Raw genomic sequence first — 12,693 nt, forward strand, 5'->3', positions numbered from 1 at the left:
TAAACTATATCTTTAATTGATAGGCGTGACTATCCCCCGTTTTAATAGGCAGATCTTCAATAATATTGCAAAAGAAGGGCCAAATAGGCTGCTTATTTTAGACTGTGACTCGCTCAGTAGTGTTCCCACCTTGTCTCTTGCAGAAAGAAGACGTAAAAGCGCCGTGCATAGCTTGAGATAATCTCATTTATACTGTGTCTATCTTGAGCAATGTAATTGGAAGCAATAATGGAAAATAAGGTAGGCAGACCTTTCCCAAATAACAATACAAATTAGAGCAGACATTTTATCTAAAAGAGATCTAGTTTAATGTGTTGAATATATTGATAGCAGATAGAAGGCTATAGAGCGATCACAAGCTAAAACGGCAATGCTATAGGGGTATCCCCGCACGCTTTGCACGCTTGCACGCAATTGTCAAGTCCACCCGACCTTATCATGTATTTTGATGTCTGGGAGATATGCCCCCCTCTCTTTGAAATCCACGATGAGATCAGTTTCCAAGTATAGCCTTCAAGTGGTTTCAAGTACCAAATGCGTTGAGCCGAATAACTTCAAAATATGGCCCCCCACACCCCAAAACGAGCCTGCGATCAATGTCACACACTAAAAGAAAAATGCCGACGACCGAGTGCAACAATCTCGTGCGAGCGATGTGACCGTTTAAACCAAACCTGCAGAACGACACGAAACCTCGGAAAGCCCGGACGGAAACCACGCGTCGCAATAAAACTATCCTATAATCTTCCACCCAGCTTCGGTTCAGTCACCCGCAGCGCAAAGACACTTGACCTATCTTCATCCCAAAATACACCATATCCCCATTCCTACCTCCCCTTCGACGAAGGACTATCCAGCAACCCAGCCCTGTTTCCCGAACTAGATCAGTGGGAAAGGCATTTCTTGAATCTGATGAAAGACATCGTCGCACCATCCCCGCTAGACAAGTTCCTGATTGGACCAAGCTTCCGCGAGTCACACCACCGTTTGTTCGTGCAGAACCTGCTCCGACCCGCCCCCACATCTGTATTGAAAGACGCCACAATCGCCTGTGCCGCAGTGCTCCTTGGAGACCAATATGCGCAGTATACCAAAACAAGCGTCGAGATCGGACACCGACGAGCTGCACTGGCTGTGTCGGGGTTGCGGTCATTGAAAATATCCAAGGAGCAAGATCTGGTTACTGCGCTCGTAGTTGGCATGTCTATGGTGACGTTTGCTATGCATGTTGCCGATGGTCAGCCGTTTCTTATATCGCATTATACGCTGACGCTGGTCAAACCGGTGTATCGGACTATCTTGGCTATGGATCCTAGTGCTATGGATTTCTTGATGTGTTTGGTTAGTACGGAGACGATTGAATGTCTGCTGAGGTCTGAGATTCCGACTATCCGCATCGGTGAACATGATCGCTACAATGTGGTTGATCGGTATCTTGGGCTTAGCTCGTCGCTTTTTGCTCACTTCTATGATATCTGTGAGGCCAGTTATTCGATGAAGCTTACTGGTGGAAGAATTAATATTGAGATGGTGGAACGACTGGACACGATACAAGATTCTCTGGAGCGATGGCAATCATCGCCCTCACCAGAAATTCTTGGGAAATTTACTCAGTCTGAGGTTTTGGGGATGCTCGCTCAGGCTGAGATCCTCCGTCTTGCGGCTTTGCTTATTGTACATCGGATACGCCATCCCTTTGGCCAACGCGACAAGGAAGCATTGCAGCTGTCCAGTGCTATTACCGCGAAGATCGATATGGTATTGCAATCGACAGGGCGCTCAATACCATGCATGCCACTACCCTATATGGCTGCATGCTTTGAGATTGACGGGGCTGAAGCGCGGGCCGCAGTCACTCGCAAGATTCATAAAGTCGTGACATTCTCCCAGCAATGGCAGCTTCAAGTTACGCGCTCCATATCCTCGGTATGGAATGCAAGGGACCGCGGAGACCAAATCTACTGGTTCAATCTAGATAATTGTATACGCAAGATGCCTTCCACATGAACAAACATATAATGGTCTAGTCTAAAAATTGTTTTACTCCAAAAGTTGTCTATGAAGCAGTCGGACCATCCTGACAAAGCCCTCAAAAGATTATTTATGTCCCATCATTGCAGCCCAGGTCATTTGGGTCTGCTCGTCATGAATCTCGGGCTTTTCAATGAAAAGGAAGCTCTCTCCTGAAACGTGCACAGCCCGGGAATGCATCTCATCCCCAGCCACACGCATCCCTTTAGCGTCTACCATATCCCCACCAGACAGTAGCTGTGATACTACACCTGTTACAACGTCCATAGGGATAAATATATCCCGTGGGTAGATTTTGTAAAATGCCTCAACGGCTAAAAGGGGCGTTTCCACCACTCCAGGGCACAGAGCATTAACCCGGACCCCCTCTGCCCAAAGCCGCTCTCCGACAGAACGGGTGAATCCAACGAGTGCGTCTAGAAATCCATTAGCCAGGCCTTATAAGAGATCTGTTCAAACTGTTTATTCTCAACCCACGTTTAGTACCAGAGTACACTGAACTTAGCATACACGGGTATAGTCCGCCGATACTCGACGTGAGTATCAAGTTTCTATGCCCTTTCGTCGACTCTGGAGAACGACGGAAATAATGCATCGCAAGATAACTGGTATATAAAGCGCCGTTGACATTGATATCGACAATTTCGGAACCCGGGTCGGGCGGGATGCCGGTTTCACACTCGGCGAAGAAATCGGCATAGTCTGCTCTTCCGGCATTCGCGAAGACAAAGTCTATCCGACCAGTGGCATTGAATATCTGGTCAAATACCGCGGCTAGTTGTTGGTAATTTCGCACGTCGGCTTGGTAGAATGTGACATTTGAGAGGGAAGCTGCTGCTTCTTGACCTCGCTCTTGATTGCTGCCGATAATGTTGACCTGCCAACTATCGGTCTGGCTCAGGTCTTTGGCAACTGCAAGGCCGATCCCACTAGCTGTTTTTCGAACTTTGGTCAATGAATGATCTGAAAATTGGGGAAAAGTACATACTGCCGCCGGTGATAAGAGCAACCTTGGTCATGTTGTAGGATTTGCAATCCGATGATGATATTTCAGTGGAAAGAACTTGGATGAAATATTTTGGTGGAAGGGGATTTCTTTGATCGATCGTGTGGCTTGACGCTAATTGTTGGATCGCATGCATCTAAAGCTTTGATTGGAAAGGTCCATGCCTAGTTCGATTGCTATCGGATTCAACAATTGGATCGGAACGATGTTAATCGGTTTATCGTAGGCCCACGGTGGGGCCAGATGGAGCAAAATATTTCCTCAACATCCAATGATGTATGATTGTGCGCCTGGAAAGAGTTGGGAGACAGGGGTGTGCCTCGTCTCGAGTCATGGAGGGAATTATGCAAACTGGGAAATGACGTGCGGCTTTGAGATGTTGACATGTCGTCTCCCTGGATTGTACAGGTGCAGCTCAGAAGCTGAATTGCGGCAGCTGTGAATACATACATATCTGGCACCCAGTGAGTGTTTGCACTCGAAGTTTCTTGTCCCAATAGAATGGACCTGTGCGTGTTGTGGGTGTGTAACTTGCTCGTAGTGTGTATAGCAATCTTGGACACTTACCGTTTTTGAATTCTCGCCACTTTGCCAACACCTGGGGTTACTATGGCACGCCGGGTCCATCAATGTACACACTCAATACTTTGCTAGTCCATTATTGTAAGGGACCGCCTTGGACTTCGAACTTTGTCAAGGGAATTGGGATACAGAACGGTAAGGGCAGAAACTTTGAGGTGGAAAGATATCTAGGTGGACCTTCCAATGATATATTCTGTGGGGGGCCGGGGCAGACGTTGTAATCTCCGATATAACCCTAGAGTGCCTCCCCTTGCGAAGATCAGGGATCTTCAGTGCGAAGGTGGATTGGCATTTTCCGGACAATTAAGTTTTGAATTATGTTGCACAAATCTGTGCTTATACAATGTATTGAACAATTCCAATTAAGATTGCAGGTAATATTGCATTCAAGATTGCATTTCTGTGTGACAGTGCAAGAAAAGCAACTGGAGATCATCAATCTAGGTGCAAGTCCAGTGCAATCCAGTGCAATCGAGTACAATCGTGCATGAGACGTATATTCACGCTCGTAATTAATGACAAAGACACTGCCATGTGGATCAAATACCTAACGGCTAGTTCCCACTAGAAGCTACCATGTGGGCTTCAATCGGAGGTGTCCGCTGTCTAGTGGACATATCATATTGGGTAAGCCCCAGACCTTCGACTTGACTATGGTATACGAGAAGATCTGCCAAAACGGCGACTTCCAAAGTGTATTCCATGACCCGCATAGTTTCCAATAATTGGACGATCATGGCGTTTTCGGATTCGTTGTGCGTTGAACATATGGAGACAACTGTCAGTCAATTGAGGTACTGCGGTATATCTATTTCTAATTATTCTCCTAGAGGCTAGAAAACTCTACCCCGGTCTATCTATTTCAAAACTCAGTCTATCCTTTATTGTTGATCCCTTGCGTGGGGTAGATGAGTGTCAAATATCCTTGATTAATCTTCCGTGAAGGACTTGACTACAAGGCAATGAATCATTCTTCACTCCATATTTCCAATAATTATTTCAAACTAAAAAGCAAAATGCCAGCATATGCAAGCACATGCTGTCATTCCATTTACCACATTCTATCCACTGGGCTTTCGGGAAAAATGTCTTGCAACAAAGTGGATCTCAGAATGTCAAACGTAAATCTGATATATCCACTTCCCAAGTTGACACGTCGGGAAAGACTTCCTTTGCCTCCATATGATTGGTACAGAATATCTACGGCCAAGGCACAAAATACTTTCTTGCTTTATGATCTGGCTGGCCGTTGATTAGCCCCATCTTGCTTTTTCCAAGGCAATATGCTACCACTCCAGTTCGCATTGGACCGTGTCGTGGCTGAAGTGCCATCTGTGCCTAAGCCGTGCCCTGTCAACAATGTGATCTGTGAACCATTCCCATGACCTTTGCGTTATTTTCGTGGATCTCGAACGATATGACAGATCCAGGATACATACATAGATGGGGTCCCCCTTCTCCCTTTCTCATCTCCCTCAAGTATATTAAAGACACAACGCAGCTTTAAATGATTTCAAATATTTCAAACCAACAACTTACTCTCGTTTAATTTTGCCTCGTTGTTGGTCTTGATCCACCGGACCTGCCTGTCATGTCTTCCACAGAACATTCCTCCGTTCCCACGTGGACAGAAGGAGATTTCGAACACCCGAACCAGGAATTCCGCCGGTCGATGATTATTGCATTGGTGTTTGCTTACACCTTGTCGACCTTTTCTGTTGCCTTGAGGATCTTGGCGAGGAAGATGACCGGGAGCAGGCTCTTCATGGACGATTACTTGATTATGATGGCTCTGTTCTTCAAATATGCATGCTCTAGTGGAGTCGTTGTTCGTGAGTGGTATCAAAATACGCCATTCAGCCAACTTGAAACTAACACCAAACTAGTCTTGTACAATGGAATGGGGTCCCACGTCACAATGATCCCAGCAAAGAATCTCTTGGTTTACTTTAAGGTATGTAACATCTCAGCCCTATATCAAGTACCCATATTGACTCGAGATAGCTTGGATTTGCCAACGCCTTTATCTACACCGGCTGCATTGCCTTCATTAAATACTCCATTCTCGCCCTATACAAGCGACTGTTTGCAGTCCGACAGATGGCAATTGCAGTGAACGTGATGTTTGGATTCGTCACTCTCTGGGTTGTAGGTGTTTACGTCGCCGGCGCTCTTCTGTGCATTCCCGTCAGCAAGTTCTGGGACCCGTCAATTCCAGGAGCCTGCCTTGACCCAGCCAAATTCTACTATGGCATGCAGATCCCCAACATCCTCACCGACGTTATCCTCTTAATGATGCCCATGGGAGTTGTGTGGAATTTACCGATCCCCAAGACCCAGAAAATGCTTCTTTCTGGAGTATTCCTCGTCGGCGGCCTGTATGTTTGATAGTCAAATCTTTGTCGGTGGAAGAATACTAACACTTCATGTCTAGAACCTTGGTCTTCAGTATCTTCCGCCTCAATGCCATGATTAATCTGGTTAACATGGGCCCTGATATTACCTGTAAGTATCTACCATTCTGATATTCCTTTCAATCTGATCTATACCACTGACCACTTGTCTAGACAACCAAGTCCCCGTCATCGTGTGGACCTGTATGGAAGCAGCAGTCGGAATCACAGCTGCCTGTCTCCCTAACCTCCGCCCTCTGTTCAAGTTGGGTAATCGCAACTTCTGGTCTCAAATTCGCTCCAAGAACAATGTATCCGAGATGTCTGATAGGACTCTTGTGAGCTCAAGCAATCCGGGAACCATAACCACCACCATCACTTCCTGTCACAAGAAAAATGACTCGTTTGTGATTCAGCAACGTATTGACGAGTCTCCGTACCAAAACTACAAAGATGAAAAGGCGATGGAGAGAGTCTAGATCTGCGAAATCTTCGCGGAATGAAAAGGGTGCGGATCGCACAGGTTGGTCGGGGGGAGTCTGGGGTAACAACAAAACTTTGGCACGCTCATTTATATTCTTCTTTGTGATACCTTCATTAACATTTAACGCCTTTACTATATAGTCTTATTACTTTTAAATACTTTCATGAGATTGTCTCAAAATATTATACCATTTCTTGATGTCATTGTTCAGGTGTCCTTTGCTTGAAGAAAGCAGAGTCTCATCAAACACAAAGGCGAGTTCCAATCTGTCGTATATTCAAGTTGTAGGTTACTATCTAGATTGTCCGATGGCTAAGCTGCTTTGCCGCCATTCTCCTATAGCTCGGCGCCGTAGCAATTCTGGCTTTCTTACCCCAGATGAGAAGGGGGACAGGGATCAATAGGATCAAAAACGCGATAACAGCAACCAGAATATGCAAGTCTCGCATGCCCATCGCTTCAACCCAGGGCGTTAACACAAAAAGTACAATCACCGAGAAAATGTTTCGCATAAAGATCACTCCGACCAATGCGTCACCGATAATCTAGAAGCCATCAAGTTAGCAAGAGATACCCACCCAAAATGAAATAGGCAACCAACGTCTTGATAGCAATCCATGAGGTACGAAAGCGTGATACCGCTAATGGCAGCAAGTGAAAATCCAAAGAATCCGAATCCCACGGCAAGAAGGGCCCAGTGCGCTCCCTAGATAGTGTTAAAAAGGTGCAAATTCCATGTTTTGATCGCGCTACTCACATAGGCAATACCCAAACCGAACATTAGAATTCCCACAGGGCTAACAATGGCAATAGGTAGAGCAAGCCAAAGACGCATCTCCGGCTCGTAGATACCGCCATTGCGCTTGGATAACCACAAAATGGATTTATCGCTCAAGTGTCCACCAAAGGGGAAACCGAGAACAGCACCAACAAATGGAGCCACATTCATGAGCCCAACCCCAACAGCATCGAAGTTATAAGGCGGTAGAATCATGTAAGAAGCCTGTAGCGAAGTCATGATCGCGAACCAGCTCAGTGTAGACCCGTATGTGATAGCCGCATACGCGACAGCCGGGAAGGTAAAGAGCGCCACAATTGGTTGATAAAAATGCGGCCACAGCGATTCGTCAGTGACAGTCACCAAAGCCATCCGCTGGAAATACGTCTTCAGCTGAATGTTCGGGTTGGTAGGTACGCGACTAGTGATTGTCTCACTGGCGCCCTTGGAATCCAATACGTCCCCGTCCTTGGCTGGTTCAGATGGTTTCCCAGTCACTTGTGCATCCTCGACAACGTCACGACCATCCAGAACAGGGATATATTTCGATTCCTCGAAAAGGAATACCACACAGAGTAGTGTGACGCCGAAGAAAATGACACACCACCACCACATCCACCTCCACCCTTGTGCGACGACAATGTATCCCGATGCCACGGGACCAAGGAAAGCCCCTGCTGACTGAACGATGACATACCATCCATTCATTGTGGCATGCTGGTGCACGAAGAACATATCAGCGATTGTAACCTGCACGATGATCTCGCTGATTGCGCCGCCGATGCCGGAGATCAAGTTGCTGCCCAGTAGATCGCCGGCGGTGTATGTCTGGGCTTGCCAGATACATGATGCAAACTGCAGGGCGACACTGAATATGTAGATTGGGCGTCGGCCGTACTTGTGGACTAGGGGCATGAAGAAAATGCAGCCCACGGCTAGACCGGCATAGTTGATGGCTGCTCCAGCGTTTACTATATCGAGTGTGAAGTTGAGCTGTTCTTGCATTGGGCCCCATGCTGTGAAGCCGATGTCGAGTTGTACAAAGGTCCATAGCACGAAGAAGCTGACGAGAGTGAAATTAAGAATTTTGCGAGATGTTGACCAATTGAGGGGATCGTTGGGGTCGGATGATGGGGTGGGGAAGAGGACTAATTGGTCTCTGGTTTGGTGAACTGAGTTGGTAAGTTCATGTTATATCTGTATCGTAGTATTGTTTGGTAGTGGTCACTTACTATTCTCTAGTATGACTGTTCCTGGAGGCCAAATGGTCTCATCTCGATCGGCGTTGTTCTCCATAGTTGAGGGTTAGCTGGAAAGAGTGAACTTGGGCGAATATGGGCATAGCAGTCTCCCTTTAAGCAATCTGATGCCCTGTCGAAGATACAATCCTTATCAATAATATATTGCGGGGAAACTGGAAGTATACCAGGTGATCCTGATACTAACAACTCGGTCGAATCAGGATGTGTGAAACTTGCCGGCTTGGCGGACTTCGGCTTTTGAGAAGCTTCCCCTCATCTTTGATTCGCACGGTTACTACAATCAGGTATCTTTGACTTTGCCTTCACAAGCTCTTGCAAACCAATTTTACCTTTGAGTGATAAGAGGAAGTAACTGGTGACAAATGGTAAGCGGTATAAATCAGGATACTGCAATATACCTGGTAGGGGACTCTGGATTATTGCGGTCAAAATTGCCTCTGTTCTATCGTGACCTGCATATTCAGGCCCAGGATATGCAGCCCTCCTTGTTTTGATTGTTTGCTGCGGTATTTGAACTGGACTCCATGTAAGGCACAATACAGGACTCGATTTCTCAACTAGAACTATATATCGAGCAGACATCCAAGCAACATCTTTTCGAAGTAAACTATCAAAAAAGCCTAGTGAAGCGACCAGATATACGCACGAAACATCTCTCGACTATAATCACTCCATGGGTAAACAGTAAGATCAAAATCCGGCTGCAACAATCTCAGCTCCCTCTCACTCAATCGACGTCCACGCTCAACATTACAGCAAGCACACTGAGCCGTACAATGACCCCAACCCTTCTTCCTCGTCGGGTCAGGTGGTCTCTCACAACATTTGCACGGACGACCACAGCATCCGCCACGTCGCGCACAATCCTCTTGTAACCACTCACTTCTAAGATGCCACTGCGGCTGCTTTCGAATCCACAGATATCCACTCTTGATAGGGCTGACAGGACAACCCGCTACCATGGTGTCGTATATCCGCTCGAGACGGGAGTATTCGTGGTCCAGCGATATCATGTCCTCGATCCAATCTGTCAGAATAGTTTTGGCTGCTTCGTCGGACCGCGCATTGATTTTCTGGATACAGTCCTTGACGAAGCTCTCGTGTTGAGTGATTTCGCGCAGGCGCTCTTCTGTTTCGATGATAGATTGCGCCCATCGAGATAGCACGTCCCGGTCAGTCTCCCACCATACATGGCGCTTGCCACGGATTATTTGCCAGTTGACCCATCTGCCAGAGGTCTCTGCGATATCTTTCACGTAGTCGAGGAAGCTCTCGAGCTCTGGGAAGCGCATTTGTTTCACTGGGTTCTTCATCTTGAATTGCTATTTTGGAGATGCATAGGTGATGATTTGAGGTTATTTGAAAGGCCATGTTACTTACATCACTTTTTATCATCCGATCAGTTGATGGGAATATAGTTTGACGCGTCCATGGTGGAACACTGGTTTGGAGGTATAGTTTCCGACTTCAACGCAAAAGTGTTACAAACTCGATAACAACAACCAAATTGGGGATGAAAATATTTCGGCGTGGTCATCCAGTGAGAGGCGGTAGAATGTAGATAAGAGGGGAAGAAGTAGATCCCGAGCTAATCAGATGCGACATCGGCCTGCTCCCGCATTGCATCTCGGTGGGGTGTTGGGTGATTTATAAATTCGAAAGCATATTGTTCATGAAACTGTCTCCAGTGTCACAAGCTCAACATGTCTGAAGATACTACAAGCATGGCAAAGCGCCGAGTGTTGGTGATTGGATCAGGTGGTGTGGGGACGATGGTCAGCGTCGCCCTCGAAAGATCAGGAGAGGCGTCTGTCACTTCTGTTCTCCGGTCCAATTATGAACAGGTTGTCCAGCATGGATTCGAAATTGAGTCCATCGACCATGGAAAATTATCATCCTGGAGACCAAGCGCAAGTATGTAATCTTCGAAAAGTCACATGCGAAAAACAGCCAAGTTCAAAGCTAACACATAGATAGTCGTCAATACGGTCCCCCTCGCCGACCCCAACACTCCATTTGACTATGTGATTGTCACAATGAAGAACATCCCGGAAGTGAACAACATCCCCAAGATCATATCTCCAGCGATAACACCAGATCATACAACGATCGTCCTATTCCAAAATGGACTGTATATCGAACCACCAATCATCGCTGCATTCCCCACAAACGTCGTGTTGTCAGCGCCAAGTTTCATCGGCGCACACGAACACAACGGCCATGTGGTACACGACGACCATGATCGCTTCCACATCGGCACATTCCACAATCCATCCGTGGACGCGGCATTCGAGCGCACCAAGCTCGAAGAGTTCGCGAAAATTTATAACGGGAGCAAAGTCGTCGATGCAGAGGTCGTTGATGATATAGTCTTCTATCGCTGGCGAAAGGTGCTCTGGAATGGAATTTTCAATCCGATGTGCGCTATCACTCAGCTTGACAGTGCTGCGATTCGGCGATTCGGCGGGGAGAATAGTTTGATTAGACCCGGTATGATGGAGATGGCCGCCATTGCGAAGGCGGATGGGTATGATCTCGGACCGGGAATTGTGGATGAGCTAATAGATATCACTCCTCTCGAGTTGTCTTTCCGACCAAGTATGCTGGTGGACGTGGATAAAGGGAATCCCATGGAGGTGGAGGTTATTCTGGGGAATGCTTTGCGTGTTGGGAGGGAGAAGGGTGTGAGCACACCGATTTTGGATAATACGTACCGGTTTCTGAAACTCACCCAGGCGCGGCTGTTGGCTGCAAGAGGATTGATTGTTGAGCCGAAGGAACTGCCAAAACTAGATCTGATATAGTCATTTATCTAAACCGCGATCCGTTTCAAAGCTATACCATTTGCCAAACCAGCCTGTTGGGTTCATTGTTCCACGGCATTGGCAATAAAGAACGAGGAGTGGTAACACGACATGCATCCTTGTGTTTGACATGGAGTCGGTAAGCGACAAGTGCTTGTCTCATGAGAAAACCGGTGAAGAATCCAAACTAGGAAAGTCAATCTCAGTACATAAACTCGCCAATGTCAGCAAGCCCTCAGAAAATACTACACACTCGCAAGATCTAAAATGGAGAGAATCGATGTGCACACCCACTGCGTGCCACCCTCGTATCGCGAGTATTGCCTACAAAGCGACTTTGCAGGCAAAGGCCACCCAGATGGAATGCCCGCGATCCCAGTGAGACCCTCTTAAACCTGAACTTCATATCGAATTCCCGTACTAAACACAAGAACCCAGGAATGGAGCGCTGAAGCACACATCAACCTAATGAAGAAGCTAAAAATCAAGAAATCAGTCCTGAGCATGTCATCTCCAGCAACCCATCTAACGCCGGGCAACAACGAAGAAGGCCGATCCGTAACCCGCCGCGCCAACATCGACATGTCCAAAATCTGCGCCGATCACCCAACCCACTTCCTTTTCTTCGCCTCCCTCCCCCTCCCAGACGTCGAAGGCTCCCTTGCAGAAATAGACTATGCACTGGACCATCTTGGCGCAGTGGGGTTTCAGATCCTGACCAATTCGCACGGCATCTACCCTGGCGATCAGCGCTTTACACGCGTTTTTGACAAATTGAGTGAGCGAAAAGCCATTGCCTTATTTCACCCGACTACTTGTCTTATCCGGCATGGTGATGACGACGATTCTGTTGAAAAGGTGATACCGCTCCCTGGTGTTCCTGCACCTATTATGGAGTTTATGTTCGATTCGACACGGGCGCTTATGGATTTGCTTACTTCTGGGACTGTCGAACGATGTCCTGGGATTACTTTCGTGGTTTGTCATTGTGGTGCGACTTTCCCTCCGATTATGGAGAGGATCGCGGCGTTCTCGTCTATGATTCCGGGTTCGGGGGGTGGGATTAACGCAGCGAAGATCAAGAAGCTGTTGCAGACGCGTTTTTATTTTGATCTTGCGGGTGTGCCATTTCCGGATCAGATTCATGGTCTTCTACGGCTGGTTGATTCATCTAGATTAGTTTATGGGAGTGACTATCCATATACCCCTGCAGCGCTGGTTGAGTCACTGGCTAAGAGAGTGGATGAGGGACTAGAGAGTCTATTTGGATTGGAAAAAACGAAGCAGCTTTTGGTTGATAACGCACAGGAGCTTCTTGGGGTAACTCGTGGATAGCCTGGGATTGCAAGCAAT

The 12,693-nt window shown here is 47.1% G+C and overlaps 6 protein-coding genes across 6 annotated transcripts; 4 read left to right on the forward strand and 2 right to left on the reverse strand.

Annotated features, from left to right (window-relative positions):
• Nucleotides 1-561: 561 nt before the first annotated feature.
• On the forward strand, nucleotides 562-2,007 carry N7517_006068 (Zn(II)2Cys6 transcription factor; the record flags this gene model as incomplete). The annotated part of the gene is made up of 1 exon (XM_056723798.1): nucleotides 562-2,007. The coding sequence occupies one exon, from the start codon at nucleotides 562-564 to the stop codon at nucleotides 2,005-2,007; it is 1,446 nt and encodes a 481-aa protein (XP_056580048.1).
• Nucleotides 2,008-2,097: 90 nt separating this feature from the next.
• Nucleotides 2,098-3,050, reverse strand: N7517_006069 (Glucose/ribitol dehydrogenase; the record flags this gene model as incomplete). Its single annotated transcript, XM_056723799.1, has 3 exons — nucleotides 2,098-2,447; nucleotides 2,509-2,964; nucleotides 3,020-3,050. 3 exons carry the CDS (start codon nucleotides 3,048-3,050, stop codon nucleotides 2,098-2,100), a joined length of 837 nt encoding a protein of 278 aa, XP_056580049.1.
• A 2,160-nt stretch (nucleotides 3,051-5,210) lies between these two features.
• N7517_006070 (putative integral membrane protein Pth11-like) lies at nucleotides 5,211-6,491 on the forward strand (the record flags this gene model as incomplete). The annotated part of the gene is made up of 5 exons (XM_056723800.1): nucleotides 5,211-5,451; nucleotides 5,506-5,573; nucleotides 5,624-5,997; nucleotides 6,054-6,124; nucleotides 6,187-6,491. The coding sequence occupies 5 exons, from the start codon at nucleotides 5,211-5,213 to the stop codon at nucleotides 6,489-6,491; spliced, it is 1,059 nt and encodes a 352-aa protein (XP_056580050.1).
• Nucleotides 6,492-6,792: 301 nt separating this feature from the next.
• On the reverse strand, nucleotides 6,793-9,849 carry N7517_006071 (uncharacterized protein; the record flags this gene model as incomplete). Its single annotated transcript, XM_056723801.1, has 4 exons — nucleotides 6,793-7,041; nucleotides 7,098-7,202; nucleotides 7,254-8,446; nucleotides 9,420-9,849. The coding sequence occupies 4 exons, from the start codon at nucleotides 9,847-9,849 to the stop codon at nucleotides 6,793-6,795; spliced, it is 1,977 nt and encodes a 658-aa protein (XP_056580051.1).
• Nucleotides 9,850-10,239: 390 nt separating this feature from the next.
• Nucleotides 10,240-11,340, forward strand: N7517_006072 (ketopantoate reductase family protein; the record flags this gene model as incomplete). The annotated part of the gene is made up of 2 exons (XM_056723802.1): nucleotides 10,240-10,450; nucleotides 10,514-11,340. The coding sequence occupies 2 exons, from the start codon at nucleotides 10,240-10,242 to the stop codon at nucleotides 11,338-11,340; spliced, it is 1,038 nt and encodes a 345-aa protein (XP_056580052.1).
• A 267-nt stretch (nucleotides 11,341-11,607) lies between these two features.
• Nucleotides 11,608-12,675, forward strand: N7517_006073 (amidohydrolase family protein; the record flags this gene model as incomplete). Its single annotated transcript, XM_056723803.1, has 2 exons — nucleotides 11,608-11,718; nucleotides 11,779-12,675. 2 exons carry the CDS (start codon nucleotides 11,608-11,610, stop codon nucleotides 12,673-12,675), a joined length of 1,008 nt encoding a protein of 335 aa, XP_056580053.1.
• Between the last annotated feature and the right edge of the window lie 18 nt (nucleotides 12,676-12,693).

The sequence above is a fragment of the Penicillium concentricum genome (assembly GCF_028827145.1).
Source record: "Penicillium concentricum strain IBT 3081 chromosome Unknown utg000002l_segment0_segment0, whole genome shotgun sequence".
Taxonomy (NCBI): domain Eukaryota; kingdom Fungi; phylum Ascomycota; class Eurotiomycetes; order Eurotiales; family Aspergillaceae; genus Penicillium; species Penicillium concentricum.